General features: G+C 31.9%; 2 protein-coding genes across 2 annotated transcripts; one reads left to right on the forward strand and one right to left on the reverse strand.

Moving 5' to 3' along the window:
- The first annotated feature begins 580 nt into the window (after nt 1-580).
- LOC134726694 (uncharacterized) lies at nt 581-2,269 on the forward strand. The gene has a single exon (XM_063591110.1). The coding sequence runs from the start codon at nt 581-583 to the stop codon at nt 2,267-2,269; it is 1,689 nt and encodes a 562-aa protein (XP_063447180.1).
- A 4,467-nt stretch (nt 2,270-6,736) lies between these two features.
- On the reverse strand, nt 6,737-16,486 carry LOC134725908 (dynactin subunit 5-like). Its single transcript, XM_063590189.1, has 7 exons — nt 16,382-16,486; nt 12,561-12,629; nt 11,856-11,974; nt 11,102-11,213; nt 10,265-10,367; nt 9,108-9,222; nt 6,737-6,828 (listed from the first exon to the last, which is right to left on the reverse strand). Exons 1-7 carry the CDS (start codon nt 16,427-16,429, stop codon nt 6,825-6,827), a joined length of 570 nt encoding a protein of 189 aa, XP_063446259.1. The 5' UTR covers nt 16,430-16,486; the 3' UTR covers nt 6,737-6,824.
- Nucleotides 16,487-18,790: the final 2,304 nt, after the last annotated feature.

Consider the following 18,790-nt stretch of genomic DNA (forward strand, 5'->3'; position numbering starts at 1 on the left):
TTATTTTTTTTAAATATAGATATATATAATAACAATTCAAGTTGCCTTTTTTAAATCTTTCATGAACAAAACATAATTGCGGAAGTCAAAAATTGTAATTTCTTAATCATAAAAGTCTATACTGAGACTGTTATGAAACAATAACAGATAACATTTATTCCCGTTATAGTATTGAAATTTTTTGCAACCCTAATACATTTAAATTACATGTCTATTGCGAGAAAAAGGTAAAAATCAAAAATATACTGAACTTAGAGGAAGATCTATTCGGAAAGTCTATAATCACATGGCAAAATCAAATAAAACACCAAAAAAAAATAATGAACAAGAAATGTGCATCTAAACAAATAAAATATTCTAACTATCTTTTCATTTTAAAATACTGTTGATTATTATCTCTTTGGCAATCGTACCACATCCCTTTACCATAGTTTTTTAGTCATCAATGTTATTTTAATGATAATTTCATATCATATAATATCATATTATAAGCAAACAAAACTTTGAGCTTAATATCATATAACTTATGTAACCGGGATAACATATAGAAAGTATAATACCTGTGTTATGAGTAACAAATATGGCCTACTCGCAATCCATTCAAATCAGCCAGGTACCTGTTAGTTGTGGTTTATGTGAAGCTGAAAGACCAATTAAATGGAAATGTTTGGACTGTAGTCTACTTATGTGTTATTATTGCAAGGAAAAGGTACATTCAAAATTTAAAAATGCACAGGATCATAAAATCATTGATACAAAGGAGATAGGACTGCATTGTGATGTATTAGATTTTAAAAACATAAAGTGTAACGAACACGATGGACAAAACTGCTGTCTTTTCTGTAAAACCTGTGACAATTTGATCTGTCCAACTTGTGTGTCTAAATTTCACAAGAAACACGACCTTATCGAAATAAGGGAAGGATATGATATGAAAAAAGACAAACTCAAGAAAAAACAAGCAAATATTCAAAAGGAAAAATTTAACATGGTACCTAAAATTGATCAGATGAACAAACTAATAACGTCAGAAAAGTCAAAATTCACAAAAGTAAGTCAAGATATTCTAACTCATGAAAAAACTGTCAGAGATGCAGTAAATAACTATTTTAAAGGGCTTAGAAATGCATTAGAACAAGGTCATAAAACTGCTGTGAAGTCAATTGAATTTGATCGAAATGCAATGTCTATTTCTATGAAGCTGGCAGAAGACGAGGACAATGAATTCAGGGAAATAATTCAAACTACTGATGCCACAAAGTTTTTCTCAGATGTCAGATTAACTGAGAAATTCATGACAGTCCAAGCACCACATATACAGTCAAGCTACATCTCTACCCCAATATTTATACCAGGGGAGATCACTTGGTCTTATGTTGGAGTCATACAAAGAGATCAAGTTTTATCAGTTAATCCAAATGTTGTGTTACATATCAATAAACAATTTCAAACAAAACTTGGCAAGATTATACATTTATCTCCATCCCCGGACAGTTCATTGTGGATAAGTTCTGGAAATGACGAAGATTTACAAAAAGTTAAATTACAAGGAAACAAGCTCAGAGTCATGTCAAATTTCAGCATAAAGGTCTATGGAATGGCAGCACTTCAATCTAATGATATTCTCCTGTCCACCAAGGAATCAAGACTAAAACAACTGAATATTGTCACTGGTAATCTGACAGATAGTGTATATGATCTGAAACATTTAAGTCCTACATGCATCCACATTACCACTTGTAACGAAGCCATAGTAGGAGGTAATGATGATATCCTAGGAAGGAGTGCTGTGTTTGTAATGAATGAGAAAGGAGATTATGAGAATGTATATGAAAATGATCAACATGATCAACCTATATTTAATTATCCAAGGTGTATAACCAGTACAATTAATGGGAATATACATGTCGCAGATTTTAAGACAAACAATGACAGAGGTATAGTGTTGGTGTTAGGACAGGGAGGGGATATAATCAATACATATACAGGACATCCAGATGTCAATAAAGACAGACCAATGCAACCAATCAGAATAGTAACAACACCAAGAGACAATGTTATTGTAATGGATCTAAAAACTTGTTACTTGCATATTCTAACCAATGCAGGACGGCTGATTACATTATTCAACACAAAAGACTTAGAAATAGAACATCCACTTTCCCTGGCCTTTACCTCAACAGGACAGCTTGTCATTGGATGTACCAAACATATAAGCAGTACAACCAAGGAAGCCAAGTTATATGAAGTTGGTATATCAGGTTGTTAAAGTGTTGATTGAACAATTAATCAAAATTAGTCATTAAAGCAGCAGTATAATGTGTAATCAAGACTTGTGCAAACAAATAATTACAACTATTAAGTTACAGACAATGTCACAAGTATATATCACATTAGGCCAAGTTAAATCCAAAAAAAATGATTATTGAATATCTATAATTATAATATAATAGCAGGTCCTTTTATTGTTTAAATGAAAGGGAGATGAGTTGAAAAGAAGTGTCATATAACTTATTATCATTTCATCAATGAAATCAGTTAATTATACCAAAACCATATAGAAGGTAATCTTTAAAGTTAATATTCTATTCAATTTAAATCTTTAATAGTTGAATAATGTGTTTTTCTCATTGTTGAAGGATGAAACATATAGGTCATATGTGGGAACCAGAACGTAAACAAATCAATTTATCTTTGAATCTTATATATACTAGTATCTCAAAAAATAAAGCTTGATTTGTGAAACTTGTGAATTTACCAAGTGCAACCTTAATAGTAGTTAAAGAAACAAAAAAATAGCTATTGTTGCATCAAAAAGGGCATTTACAGTTGATGGTAGATATTTGACTACTGGTCTTTACTTTGTACGGAGGCCACTGAATTTGGGCTAGTGTGAACATTATCATGTAAACTGTTTTTTATTAGTGCCTATAAACTTTCTTATGTATGCTTGCTTGTTAAATACACTTGTTCATATGTAATAAGACAGAATATTTATCTTAAAATAAAAAGGTTATTTTGTCATATGTCTTTTTCATAATCCCCTCATATATAAATTGGTTTCAGGATACTTTTCTTCCATGCCTTTTGGGAAATAAAGGCAACAGTAGTATAAAATTGAGAAAGGAAATGGTGAATATGTCAAAGCGACAACCACCCGACCATAGAGCAAACAACAGCCGAAGGCAACCAATGGGTCTTCAATGCAGCGAGAATTCACGCTCCCGTAGGTGTCCTTCAGCTGGCCCCTAAAATATGCATAATAGTACAGTGATAATGGACGTCATACTAAACTCCGAATTATACACAAGAAACTAAAATTTAAAATCATACAAGACTAACAAAGGCCAGAGGCTCCTGACTTGGGACAGGCGCAAAATTGCGGCGGGGTTAAACATGTTTATGAGATCTCAACCCTCTCCCTTTACCTCTAGCCAATGTAGAAAAGTAAAAGAATAACAATACGCACATTAAAATTCAGTTCAAGAGAAGTCCGAGTCCGATGTCAAGAGATGTAACAAAAGAAAATAAATAAAATGACAATTATACATAAATAACAACAGACTACTAGCAGTTAACTGACATGCCAGCTCCAGACCTCAATTAAACTGATTGAAAGATTATGTCTTCATCATATGAATATCAGGTACAATCCCTCCCGTTACCGCTCTTCAAAACTCATAAATCCATGAACAAAAAACAAAATCGGGGTATTAAACTAAAACTGAGGGAAACGCATTAAATAGAAGAGGAGAACAACGACAAAACATTAAAATGTAACACACAGTGACACACAGAAACGGAATATTAAAGCATTAAATAAAATCCTATGAGAATATTTGTAAAACTATAAATATAAAGTTATAGGTCCTCAATGCTCTTAAACTTTGTTCGTGTTTGGCTATTTAACTATTTGCTAACGATCTGGACGTCACTGATGAGTCTTATGTAGACGAAACACGTATCTAGCGTATTAAATTATAATCCTGGTATCGAGCTTTGCTAACTATTTACACACTGCTGGTGGACATTTCGTCCCCGATGGTATCACCAGTCCAGTATTCAGCACTTTGGTGTTGACATGGAATATCAATTATATGGCCATTTTTATAAAATTCCTGTTATAAAACTTTATTTTTTTTTCGGAAACTAAGGATTTTCTTATCCCAGGAATAGATAACCTTAGCAATATTTGGCACAACATTTTGGAGTTTTGGGTCCTCAATGCTCTTCAACTTTGTACTTTTTTGGCTATTTAACTATTTCGATCTTATGCAGACGAAACTCAAAAAATCACTTAAATAATCAGTATTAACACTTTTTTTTTTATCATGCTTGAAGATAATGACTTGATATTTGATATTTAGTTTACACCAAGACAAGCTATAGATCAAGTTAGAATTTTGTTCCAATGCAATATTTTTTAACCAGTAGGAGACTACCAAGGGTTGTGATCCATTCTGCTCCTCTCCACCCTTGTACTTTTGATAACTATTCTTCATTTACACTTGATCATGTTATATGCGCTTTTTTTGAGAGGATGATTGCAACCATTGAAAATCATTACCTTGCGTCTCCGATATTCTCTCAATCCGCCAAGGGTGGAGAGGGTGGGAGTTGATTCTTACCCCTGGCTAGCAAAGATGGGGGACTGTGTATTGCCATGTAATAGCAAGAAAACTAGTGATACAAGCATTATGACAAAACAGAATAAGACTTCATACAGGATTTGTATTTACTTTATGGAACTTTACACAAAATCATCAGACCAGAACAATATTCAAAATTGAACTGTAACTTGTCAAAAGACTTTAAATCATCATCAAATGAATATCTTTAAGAATGTCAAGAAGTATTGAAAACGGATTATTTGAATGAATTTTCGAAGTCCATTGACCATATTTCTGCACATAAAATCATCAGAACGAAACAAAATACAAACTTGATCTGCAGCTTGTCATGATAAAACTATAAACCAATTTTCAAATCATACAAAAAAGTGTTGAAAACTGATTATTTGAGTTATTTTTTTTTTTAAGTCCCGGGACCAACTCTGCACAAATTCATCAGACCGGAACTTGATCTTTAACTTGTCATGATAAAACTATAAACCAAATATCAAATCAACATCTTCAAGCATGGAAAGTCTGGAAAACCTAGACCTGCAGACCTACAGACAGAGTGCAAACCTCAGGTCCGCTTTGACATCATCAGTAGGGGACTAAATGACAAAAATACAAAAACTAGCCTTCAAAACAATACGTCAAAAATATAAAAAAAAATAGCAACACAAACCCCATCTCAGGTGCTCCAGAAGTGTAAGCAGATTATTCTATGGATGTAATATTTGCATGTTTTACTGTAGGTCGATGGTAATTTCAGTGACTGGTAGTGCTCTAGAATGCAATACAGATCCTGTCTCATATGCTACAATGTCAATTTTCTAATTGTAAATACAAATCCTGTGTTAAGTCTAAACTGTGTAGTCATAATTGATTAAAGGGGACAGAAAAAAGTCTACCTTAATTGGGACATATCTATTGTCATCTTTAACCTATAAACTATACGGTTCCAACTCTTAATGGCTTTATTCAAACTTTTAAAGGGATGACTTCAATTAAAACACCAAGAAAGAACCTTTGGTTCAAAAGCTTTTTGCAGGCAGCATATCTCTATGAAGAAAATCATGAAAGCAAAACCCAACTCAGCAGTATGGTATCAATTGTGATGTATATATTCAATATGCAGGCACTGATAGAATGTAGCTAAATAGTAATAGGAAGTCTACAATTGGAAAGCTGAAATCATCATGTTATAGTAAATTTAGTAATCATAATAATAACGTTTAGAACATACAAAGACTGGAAAAAAGAAATTATGTAAGACTGGAAAGTCTGAAAACATAAATTTTGCAAAACACATAATAAGCATTTTAAAAATATTCCAAGTGTATATGTTTTATTGCACAGTACATAAATTATTTATAATAATATATCACTCATAATCACCTCATAATCACCTCATAATAAAAACATAGAATATGAGAATGTTTCATCTTATATAGTCAATTTGCACTAACCAGTATATTCTTTTATAACTAACAAGTGTTTGAAAACTAAGATAGTCATAAAACAAGTCGAATTCCTAAAGGCATAAATTTTCTAGTTTATCCTATCAAAATAAAATAAGAAAATTCAAACAAACTTTTAAATGGTCAATCATTAATAAATGTGTTTTATACACCTAGTAATTTTAGAATTGGTGTGAATGGACAGATTTTTTCAACTTTTGTGGATTTCTTAAAACTCAATAGACTTTCTTTATCTGAATATAATTAAAAACCTGTAATTATTGTTAAGAATTAACAGTGAATATAGCTGATCTGAATCTTTCTTCCCATTTAGGTGAGAATAAAAACAACCTTCAGAATAAAAAGTGTGAAATGACACTTTTAGAGGAATAAAGATGTTTTTATTTCTCCTGACAGGTCTTACTAGAAGATACAAAAGCCAAGATGATCCACAAACAATTAGAGTAGAAGCAGACATCAAAACAAGGGACAGTTGCTGCACTATCTATATTTTTTAATGGACAATAACCAGAGATTCTAATCCTACATCTTCCTACAGCCTGGATCCTATATTGTAGGTGTTAAAACAATATATAACTCATAGGCTCCTGGTTGAAGTAAGCATTTAAATAAAACTGCCATTCACCAAAATGTACAAAACTCAAATAAAGCACCCTTTCTTTCAATAAATAAAGTTCAAGCACTACATAGTTTTCTTCATTTTTCCATTCTTGTTCATATGAATACAGCAACGTTACCTGTAAATATAATAATGATCATTATAATAATATAGCTATAATAAAATTAAATGTCAAATCTTATTGAAATGAGCTTTAAATTTTCTATTCATCCCAAAAAGACATTTTTGAAAGAACTAGATTCCTTTTTTACCATGGACAGGAATGTTTGAATGGGTTCATTTGCTTGTCTCAATGTCTTTTATTATTCTATTTGATTAACAAAGACTCAAAATATTCGCTTTCATTGTTTTTTCTTTACGAATTTTAATATGCAAATAAAGCTTTGAAAATGATTTTTAGATAAACAGTACAATTTTCAAATTGAAATGTAAAATATTTAATTAGAATCTAGCCTTTAACATGTTTAAAATTCCTTATTAATTTTTTGAAGATATTTTATTATTCCCTAACATGTAATTGATGCAGAATAGGCTGGTGTAGTGCTTTAATAACTATGGTGCAATGGCAGCATTTCTACGAACACTTTCACTTGTAATTATTGTGGTTACCACTTGAAAGGAACATTTGTCCATTTACAACAAAAATGATAAAAAATGATAAAAAGACAGAACTAGACTATAAATATATGTTTAAGAAACACAATCTCCCTAATTTACCAAATGAACCTTAATACAAGTAAAAGGCAGGCTGTGCTATTTAGCTACAGAACCAGGTGAGATAAACTACAAGTTCTTTCAAACTTTTGTCAAAATAAAAATCTATGGGCTAAGCAATAATATTATTTTTATCAATGAGATAATTATTATATAGAAACCATTTGATAAATATGTAAGACACAATTGTTCTCAACAGACTTGAACCTAAAGCAAAACTTCATCACTACCCAAAAGCATTAAAAGTGGGTCTATTCCAAAACCATGTTTTACAATTAACCAATATTGATATCCAAACAGTGGTCAAATATGATTTCAAAACTATATTGACTAAAGTATGAATATAACAAAATTCACACAAGCAACTTAGAGGCAAAACTTAGCATAGGCATTCAAGCATTAAATGCAAGTCCTAGGTGAACTTAGTTGAACCTTTTATGAAACTTGTGATTGTAAAATATTGTGAGCTTTACATTTCTTAAAGTTAAAATGTAGGCTTGTTTAATTATTTTTTCATAGACATATGGCCCCACATCTCCCTCCACTTAGACATGTTGAATTGAAATGTTTTTGAGGTACGATTTTTTCAAAATCTATGAGTATATATTGTCGAAAAATCCCTAACACATCATCAAAGGTCTTAATAAAATTAACATAAATGCAAATCATATTTTTATTTATCTGAGATTGTTTGAGACTTGCAAAAAGACATAGAAAGATCATAATAGACATGATAAAACAAGAAATAAAATTATGAAAATTATATAATTTAGTTCCCAGAATCCCATAAGGTTGCTTATGTATACAATGGATTCAAATAACATGTCTTTCTAAAACAGGATTGTTATTCTTCAAACGTGACATGCACAATTCCCTGAGGTGAAAACATAAAAAAATTATAATATTTCTACAGGATTTAAACACAGATTTAGTACCAATAACTTAGGTGAAACTTTAACCATATTAAATGTGATGCATTACCTTGATAACAATGCTTAAAAGGTCATGTGAAGGAGAACATCTTTTTTCCTGGTTTTGCCATATTCCCTCTGAACAGGCTGATACAAAGATTTCTCTTTTGAGTTAGGCCTTGGAAACACTCGGTAACATGGTCAGAAATGTCATTTTTCAATCAAGGATTTTTTAAGCTCATGGATTTGTCAACTATTAATATTAATGTAAATAAAGTGCAATTGATCAACTCTGGTTCTAAGGTTAGCCAATAAGATTTTAGGATTTTCAAGCAGGATTTAACTAGGTGTTTGGATGGTTCTATCATCAACTCACCACTTGGTAGCATTGTCATTCACTAAAACTTCAAAGTTAATGGTGTAAACATAAGTTTTTATTCTAAGAAAATTGTTTGCATGGGAAATAATTATTTCAACTTTCATTAAATAACATGTATTGTTTTGTACACATTAAGTTGATAACTATGTAAGGTAAACAATAAATTTTTCATAACTTATAGTTATATCTGTAAACTCTCAACAATCTGACTGACATCCATTATAGAAGGGAAATATTCAGTTCCAGTATAATCTACATGAGAAATACTATTGTGAAAATGATTGAATACCTTTTCCTGTCTTTAGATTTTGGTCCTCCTATAGATTTAAAGTGGTCATAAAAGCTCATGGTATAATCTACATGAGAAATACTATTGTAAAAATGATTGAATACCTTTTCCTGTCTTTAGATTTTGGTCCTCCTATAGATTTGAAATGGTCATAAAAGCTCATGGTTACGTCTACCATTAGGTCTTGGGTACATTCTGGAAGCTCTGAGGTAAATCTACCTGAGAAAACAATTCAGTTTTGATATCAAGTTAATTGTTTTCAAGTTTTTCTCAATCTGACATAACAGGTATAAGGTGTTACTGATTTATAAAAAGGTCCAAGGACAAAACAAAACTCCTTGAATTATAAATTTTTAATTAAAGAGAATGAAGCAAAAGGTTTGGTAGTAAGTGCACGTGGTCTCTACTAAATGAAATATTATGTTAATGTTGTGATTTTAATGTACACCATATAATTATGTTGCAATAAAAAAGTGTACACCATGTAAAATTTTCAATATGCAAGAAATTTATGAAACACTTTTTACCTTACTTCAAAATTTCCAACTTATTTTTCTTTCTAATGTGTATCATAATTGAATTCTTTGAAATAAGGTAAAAGCAGCCTTAAGGAGGCTCGAGGGTATAAAAAAATCAGAAAAAATTAAACATTTGTTTTTCATCACAAATTTTATTTGTTACCTTTTGTAGTTGTTACTTTATCATATGGTACAAAAATCATTCAAAACAATCAATTCGTGTTGGCCCCAGATGCGTTTTTAAATGTATACATCATTGAAAAAGTTCAAAATTATCTCCCTTTTGTGGAAAAATGCCATTTTTTTGCTTTAAAATTGAAATATCTTTTTCAACTCATCGGTGACCTATATTTTTTTTTATAATTTCCATATAAGCTGTACTTAAACTAAATTATTGTAAAATTTGAGCGATTTCTGTAATAAATTTCTTTTTTTATTTCGATATTAACTTTATTTCTCCTATTACTTCAACAGAAAAAACACACTTTTACAAAAATGTGTGCTTCTTTCGAAGGCAGATTGTGAGTGCAAATGAACGGTGACCCCACTTTTTTATTTTATTTTTCTATTAACTTTAAGATAAAGTTCATTTATAGAAAAATATAGAGAAATCCTATATAAATGATTTAGACCCGCGAACCCCCTTAAACCAAACTGTCTATTTTGATCTTTGAGCAGTTGCCCTAAAATGATCATTAAAGTCAGATTGAATGTACTTATTTCATTACTCTGTTGTATTATACCTGGAGAACCAGAAAATACTGTGAAAGGGGGAACAACAGTTTCTGGAGGAAGAACTGTGTTGTCAGCTATGGCACAACAATCTTTCAATACACATCTTCTTCCCTAAAATAGAATATGTTGTATTTGACTTTAAACTCGATAAAAGTAATTGTTTAATTTCAGCATACATACAGTTTTTCATGTTTTTTATATCAAGTTTCAAAATCACTTTTTGTTTCTTTGTATTTGTTCGGCAGTTTTTTTATGGTCAGTTTGTCCATTGTATATTACTGGCCTTCAAAAGGTAACTGACACTATAAAAATTCCTTTTACAAAACTGCTACCAAATCATTATTCTATTTTGCTGGGTGTGGACTTCATCCAAGCAAGCACTGTACTACAAGTATGTATCCAGGACGTCAATTTATGTCTATAATAAATTTATACTGTATTGGATTCTTTTGATCTTAGTTCATATTATCACTGTGACTCTCAAGGACAACTTTGCATTCCATTCATTCACACAATAATAAACTTTTATTATTAATGGCACTTTCCTTTCTTTTCATTAACTAGATATAAGAAGATGTGGTATGAGTGCCAATGAGACAACTCTTCATCTAGCCAAGTTACCATTTGTAAAAGAAAAAAACATTATAGGTCAAAGTTCTGTCTTTAACACAGAGCCTTGGCTCACACCAACAGCAAGCTATTAAGGGCCCAAAGAAACGTTTTGATAGGTACCAACCTTCACCCTTATCTGAAACAATAGTGTGGGCTGTTAATTTGTACACAGAAATTATGACATTATGGCTAACGTTATAGTTTGTAAGTAATTCACCAAGCTGTATACTTACAATTACACAATTTTTACCAATATGAACAAAAGAACCAACTTGGGCTGCATTCACAATGGAGTCTTCGCCAATAAATACATTGTCTCCAATATGAATAGGGAAAAATGCCACACTAGAATAGAAGGGTGTAAAATTAACAGCGCATATGTGTACATTATCATAAAAGTTCAGCCAAAAATCCAAATCTAATTTTTAGTTTGCCATATAAAAAAATCTTACAAAATGTACCAACTACAAAAATATATACTTGCAAAGTTCTGCAAGATTCTTTTCTCTTTTGTTTTTTTTTCCCTTTTATTTCTGGTTTACAATTGTTTTGTACTTTAAGAGATTGATGGAAACCACTATACTAAGACAAAATGAGTTTTTATAAGGAAAAAGAGTAGCCATTAGTACCTTTAAATCTTGTAAAAAAAGTGGGGTTTTTTTTGGGTTTTTTTTAATAAAATTAAAAACAAACAATAATCAGGCCCTTGTTTTTTTCTCATTTGAATCAATTAACCTTTTGTCATGCCTGTGCTTATTAAAATAAGTAACGGCTAAGTATATTTTTATTTTTTATTTTTACTCATTGTTAAAGCTGACAGTTTACATTAAATCTTTTTTCTTTGATCCCTGGCGAAAGTTGTTTAATTCGCTCTCATACCATTACCACATCTTTTAATTATTTAATATATAAACAAGTTGAACTGCATTCTCTCAATATATGAAAGCCTTTCAACAATACATGTGCTATAACCGTTATTATACCTACCCTTTGCTAAACTTTTTAAATGGAGGTCTTATAACAGCTTTCCTACTAACAATACAATGCCTCCCTATTCTGACATTAGCTAGGTCTCCTCTTATTACACAATCTGTCATTATAACTGTCTGAAAATATAAACAATTATGCAGCATTATTTAAAGATATTGAATTGCTTTTACCATTTATAAAATATGTTTATTCAATTTAGAATGACAATTGGTATAATACTCACTCAACCTCCTAATGTTTTTGAAACATAAGCCAAGATATGACAAAAAGTAAAATTCAACATTGTATGGACAATGACTACATGTACATAACAGGGTTGACACATTTTTCTTAAATTAACAGCGTATTTCAGGGATGGAGTTATTGATGCTGACCATTTCCACTGTGTTATTTTTCTCCAGTTGCTATAGTTTTTGAAATAGTAGCCCTAAAATGACCCGAAGCTCTATTTCTAACCATATGACATGTATGAGTAAAAATTGCAAACCTTTTTGGCACTGTTGGCATCCTTTAAATTAAGCTCAATTGAGATTGAGCAGTTCCAAAAAAAGAAGATGTTAACGCACAGTGATGGCAATAGCTAACGCTGCCTCTTCAGGCCAGGGGAGCTAAAAATTATAGTTTACAAATTCATTCACATCAATTATTTTGCATTCACATAAAGAAGCATTGCAAAGATTTTCAAGTTTACAATTAACATACCTTTCCATTAATGACTATATTCTGGCTTCCACACAAGACTGATTGCCGACTGACTTTATTACCAGATGCCTAAAAGAATAAATAAAAATATTTTTATTGGTCTCTACATGAAATTATTAAATATCTATCAAGAATTAGGGAGGAGGCCGGGGGGTAATTTTTGCAGGTTAAAACTTAATTTTCTGTAGATTCCAGGAACTTGTTCTGGATTTTCATTTAACAAAAATAAAAGAGCATACATCATGTACATACATATTCCAACAGTTGTATCTAATTGTTTGAAAAAGTAGCATAAGACAAGTTATACAAACAGGTCAAAACTACATTTGTAACATGCTAAAAACCATTGAAGCTCATTAAGTAGCACCTCTGTCTCACTCATATAAGGGTAAACGTTTCAAGGGCCTTCTTTAACATTAGCATGATTAGAGTCCCAACCCATGGACATTAGACATTATTTTACCAATCATGCCAATCATGGGCCTTTGTCAAGGCAAGATGCTGAAGGTGGCTTCATGTTCAGCGACAAATGATTATATAGATATAGGAAGATGTGGTGTGAGTGCCAATGAGACAACTCTCCATCCAAGTAACAATTTAAAAAGTAAACCATTATAGGTTAAATAATAATTAAAATTGACAACAACACTTCAAAAGATCTGCAATTTTATTATCTATGTCTACATGTTTCGCCTGCAAGGCAGGCTTCATCAGGACAATTTTTATACAGAAATTGAGCCCCTGAAGTACTCAAAGTGGTGCATTTTATTTGACGTCGTCATGGTGAGAGAAACAATGAAAAGTGAAAGTAGCAATACAGAGTTATAAATAGATAAGATAAATATAGAAAATTAAAGTTTGTATACAATGTAACTTGAGTTCGTTTTTCTATTATATGATACATGAAATTGTTCTAAAGGCTTGGCATCTAATAGGACGAACTTCCCATAGTTCCTACCACTTCGCAAGGCTTCTCTTCCAACCTGGCCATAGTTGGAGGTTACTACTTCCCGGCGCGTCGGCAACAATAGGAAGATTATGATCGCCGCTGTGGATGATAAAATTGTCAAAAACTGTTCCTTTGTTAATTATTTGATGACTATATAACTTTTGGATCGTCTGCAGTAGTTGGTCTGTATAATGGCATAGTTGTGAATTCCTAGTTCATTTAAGATCGGCGCCCGTGGTACGTTTCTTCTGCAATCATTTATATCTGCTATCATTTATAGATGTATAGGTGGTATCGGACATCTTGGTCATCTTGATTCAGTTGTTATTTCTTCGTAAGTATGGAATATTCCTTGGTCCATGTATATGCTGGTGGCCTGTAGATCGGCGCTGTTAGCTTGGCGGTTCCTTTCGGATGCAGGGGAATTTAATTATAGGTTAAAGTACGGCCTTCAACACGGAGCCTTATGCACATTTAGGACGACTACATGTTTATGTAATAAGAATATTAACCCTGCTTTGTACTAGACCAACATGTCAGACAATATGAGCTAGATTTTCACCTGCTGGTTCAGAAAGTAACAATCTGCATGAAGACAAGCTACATTTTGTATCTTACTCAGACACATCATTCTGACGAAGAGTTGACCAGTCTTTGACCTGAGTGTAAATTCCCTTACTTGAGGCAAACACACTACCACCAGACAACCGAGGTCACTGTGGTGTCGTGGCAAGATACATTTAATTTTTGTTCATGTACATCAAATATGCCAGTTTTTAAGAAGTAAAAATTCACAAAACCCAACAGGAAAATATAGAATATCATTTCAGTATTAGTGTTTAGTTTATTAATGAGGTTGACTTTATATTATAAAAAAAATAAAAATTAGATAAATATATTTTAACAGGAAATAGTAGAACAAAAACATGAAAAAAGAAAGTTTCTTTTTTCTGTTGTAGTAGCCTACTAGTTGTCCACATTACTAATGCACACTAGACAGCATTGAGGAACTTTTATTCAGACTTTACATCACTACAATGCAAAAGTTATCAAGGGACGGTCATTAAAAATTAGATACAAATGCAAGATAAAGTTAAAAAAAATTATATGTCTGTTGAAGGTTACATGCATATGCTTTAAAAAAAAATAGGGTAGGTACAATGTACATGTAGGTCATTTTTTTAAGGCATGATTTGAGTGTGCGGTTGCTATTTGTCCTGGTCCCAGTTGATCATGGGCCAAGTTTACCTGTAATTTCAATGATTGGATTATTTCCCTTTGTTATTGATTGGAAAAAATGAAGGCAATATGTTTATTTCATCACACGAGTCGTGAACTTCCTTAAAACAGCTATCATATTCATGATTATGAACATTGGGATGTACCAGGCAACACTATCTTCACTTTTTAACACAAGTTCAGATTATTTTTCATTTTAAAATGGAAATAAAATGGCTTAGGGTCAGCGCTCAAAATAGGGTTGGTGGGGTAACCGTAAACAAACATATAATTTTTTTTTGACTTATTCCCCAGGGTTTCCCCTGGATCATTATTTTTTTCGCCACCTCTTTCGCCAAAACAACATATATTTCTCGCCACTTTATTATTTTTTTCGCCAAGTAACACAAATATATTTTTTTTCAAATTTTCCTTTTTTTCCAGTCCCCCCTAAATAGGAAGTGTTTTTTACAACAAATAAGCATCTAATCACTTGGAATTGATCGCTCGTGTAAGGTGTAGTCATTGCATTGAAGGGTTACTCTCATGCCAACCTTTTGAATAGATTTCTTCATAACGACAGTTTTCTAAAATTCTAGACCATCGTAAATAAGTAAAACAATATGCTTGAAACACGTGTGTAACTGAAACGACTTTGAAGTTCCCATTCAAAACAATGACCTATATGAAAGTTAAATGATAAAGTTTTAAATCAGGGACCTTTCTTGCTTTTGAACATTTTTCGTCATAACAACAATTTTCTTTTCTGAACTATCATTAAAAGTAGGAGAGGAAGCGTAAAAATTTTGCTTCAAACACGTGCGTCGCAAAGTGGTTAATAAATCCCTTTTGTGACATGTGACAGAAGCCATTTAACAATATCATTTTGTCATATCATACAATCAACACCTTTATTAATTAGTCCTTTGATGTAGATAGCTATGAATGCAATCAGCTGATTATTGATTTCCTGTCAAAATCTTAACGAGTTCAAGGTGAATTCCGAGTATTGTCTGATCGGTAAAGTCAGAGAAACCCGAAAAAAAGTAAATAAACAAGATGGCTGAAAATAAATCGTTATATATTTGTCGTCAAATTCTTTCGCCAATGACGAATTTTAATCGCCACAATTATATTTTATTTCGCAAATTGCGAAAATGGCGACCGCCTCTGATTCCCATAAGCATGATAAGAGGTCCTCATGGATATGACATTATTGACTTATGCACAGCAGCAAGGGGTTGACATTGTATCTGTATAAAATTCAAGGGACAGTGCTCTAAATCCCACCAAGGAAAATGAACATATATATATATGCATGTATAGCTACATGTATAATGAAATCTGTAGAAATACTCTAACCCATACATGTACCTACCCTTTACTTAAGCATTACCATAAGTAAACCAATACTCTAAAGAATAGGGACCACTAAAGTACAGATGGCTTGTTTAAGTGTATGAAAATATAGCCATATGATAATCATCATAGACATAGACTGATTAGTTATTTCAATATAATCGTTGATTCATGATTGATCTGACAGGTAATTTGACACATAGAGATCGCATCCTGAAAGACTTTGCAGTCTGCTATTAAAAAAGGGGTCCCAACCCATATAAAAACGAATGGAAATGATAATAAAATGATGTACAGTTTCAATATATTCTGCATTGTTGTAGAACACATCTTGGAGTTCCATTTTTCTTCAATTGTAAAAAAATACGGAAGTGGACACAGTTATCGTTCCTGAAAATATAGGTAATAAAAGAAAGAACAAAAGTTACAGTAAAACCCTTGGTCGGCTTGGTTTTGATCAGAGACATATAAACATAAAGATTAGAACGTGATATAATTGTTTTATAATTATTTAATTTCATTTGATGTGACATATAGGTCTATTGGGCCGGGTGTAATTATATGTGTTATATATCATATATGTTTATAATCTGTACATATTTGCAAATGTCACTAATTTTTCGGCTTCAAAGTGACTTTACTTACTTATATCAAGGATCTAATATAACCTCCTTGCTTATATACACACATGTTTAAATATGACCCTGGTTATATAAAAGTTTTAATTAAATTTCAATAGTTTTTATGCTGAAAATTTGAATTTTAATACCTGAGGTGGGATATTATATATATAACAGCAGAAGAGATACACTTTCCTCTTTCTAGTCCTCTATCGAATAGATATTAAATGATTCCGCAGCTGTATATTAAATCAATTTATATTTCATGTTTATCTTGTGTATTATCTCTACTAGTATTGCAATTGTTTAATACAAAAATCACTGTACTGAATATATGCTCATATATTGGGTCGTCTATTGGAAATAAAAATCTTATCTTATCTATATAAAGATGTTAGTGATCCTTCTACCAACGCAATCATTGGAATGAGTATCCTAATCATGTGACAAAAGTAGGCGTCCGTAAAGCTGAATGATATCTTCAACTTTACCGTTTGATTTGATCATCTTTGCTCCATCACTTTTTTTGTAAGCAGCAACACTTTATCACTCAAATCCTAATAGAAAACAGCGATTATGATACTCATTCCAATGACCTTACTACAACACTTAATACCATCAATAAAATGTATATATGACTCAAGTGATGCAGATACTCTATGGAACACCTTCAAAAACGATCTTCTCAAATCAATAGAGTCAAATGTACCTCACAAAATGCTCACATACAAGCACAGACTACCATTGATAAACAACAACCTTAGGAAACTCATTAACAAGAAAAACAAGTGTTATAAAAACAGAAATAGAAATCCTTCTAAATACAAGAAACTAAAACAAACAGTTCAAAAAGAACAAAGGAAGGCATACTGGAACTACATAGAACAAATTATTTGTGATTTACCAATCAATGAACCGGACCAACATCAGTCCACAAACACAAAACCAAAAAAGCTATTTCAGTTCATCAAAAGCACTAGAAATGATAATACAGGAATTGCACCTCTGAAAAAAGAAGGTGTACTTGTTACAGACACTACTGAAAAAGCAGACATTCTTAATCAACAATTTCGGTCAGTATTTACAAAGGAACCACCATCTAATATTCCTGATAAGGGTCCAAGCCCATACACAAAAATGCCAGAAATAAACATCACTACATCAGGTATCGAAAAATTGCTACATAAACTAAATCCACACAAAGCAAGTGGTCCAGATAACATCAGTGGACGTGTATTAAAAGAACTAAAAGCACAAATAGCACCCATCTTTACCACCATATTTACCAAATCTCTGGAATCGGGGAAAACACCAAAAAGACTGGAAACATGCAATTGTTGCACCAGCATTTAAAAAGGGTGAACGATACAAGGCTGAAAATTATAGACCAATTTCACTCACTTGTATTTGTTGTAAGTTGATGGAACATATAGTGACAAGTAACATCATGAGCTATTTAGAGGCAAATAACATTCTTTATGACCTCCAACATGGTTTCCGAAAATCCAGATCATGTGAATCACAACTAATTCAATTTATACAAGAACTTTATAATAACAACAGCAACAATATACAAACAGACCTCATTATTATGGATTTTGCCAAGGCCTTTGATAAGGTTCCCCACAAACGTCTACTCTATAAACTAAAATACTATGGCATTCAAGGTAACACTCTAAAATGGGTTCAGGCTTTCTTATCAGACCGTACGCAAACAGTGGTAATAGATGGAATAACATCAAATACAGCACCAGTAACATCAGGTGTCCCCCAAGGAACTGTCCTTGGGCCTATACTCTTCTTAATATACATTAATGATTTTCCAGAATACCTGGAACACAGCAAACTACGACTCTTCGCTGATGACAGTATTATATACCGAGAAATTACATGTCAACAAGACTGCACAAATTTACAAAAAGATCTTAACGCAGCAGCGAAATGGGAGGCTGATTGGCTCATGGCCTTCCATCCTGGAAAATGCACTATCTTAACCTTCACACAAAAAAACAACCATTTAAACACGATTACATCCTTCATAACCATACTTTAGAACTAGTAACATCTGCAAAATATCTTGGAGT

The sequence above is a fragment of the Mytilus trossulus genome, chromosome 7, assembly GCF_036588685.1.
Source record: "Mytilus trossulus isolate FHL-02 chromosome 7, PNRI_Mtr1.1.1.hap1, whole genome shotgun sequence".
NCBI classification, from domain to species: Eukaryota; Metazoa; Mollusca; class Bivalvia; order Mytilida; family Mytilidae; genus Mytilus; species Mytilus trossulus.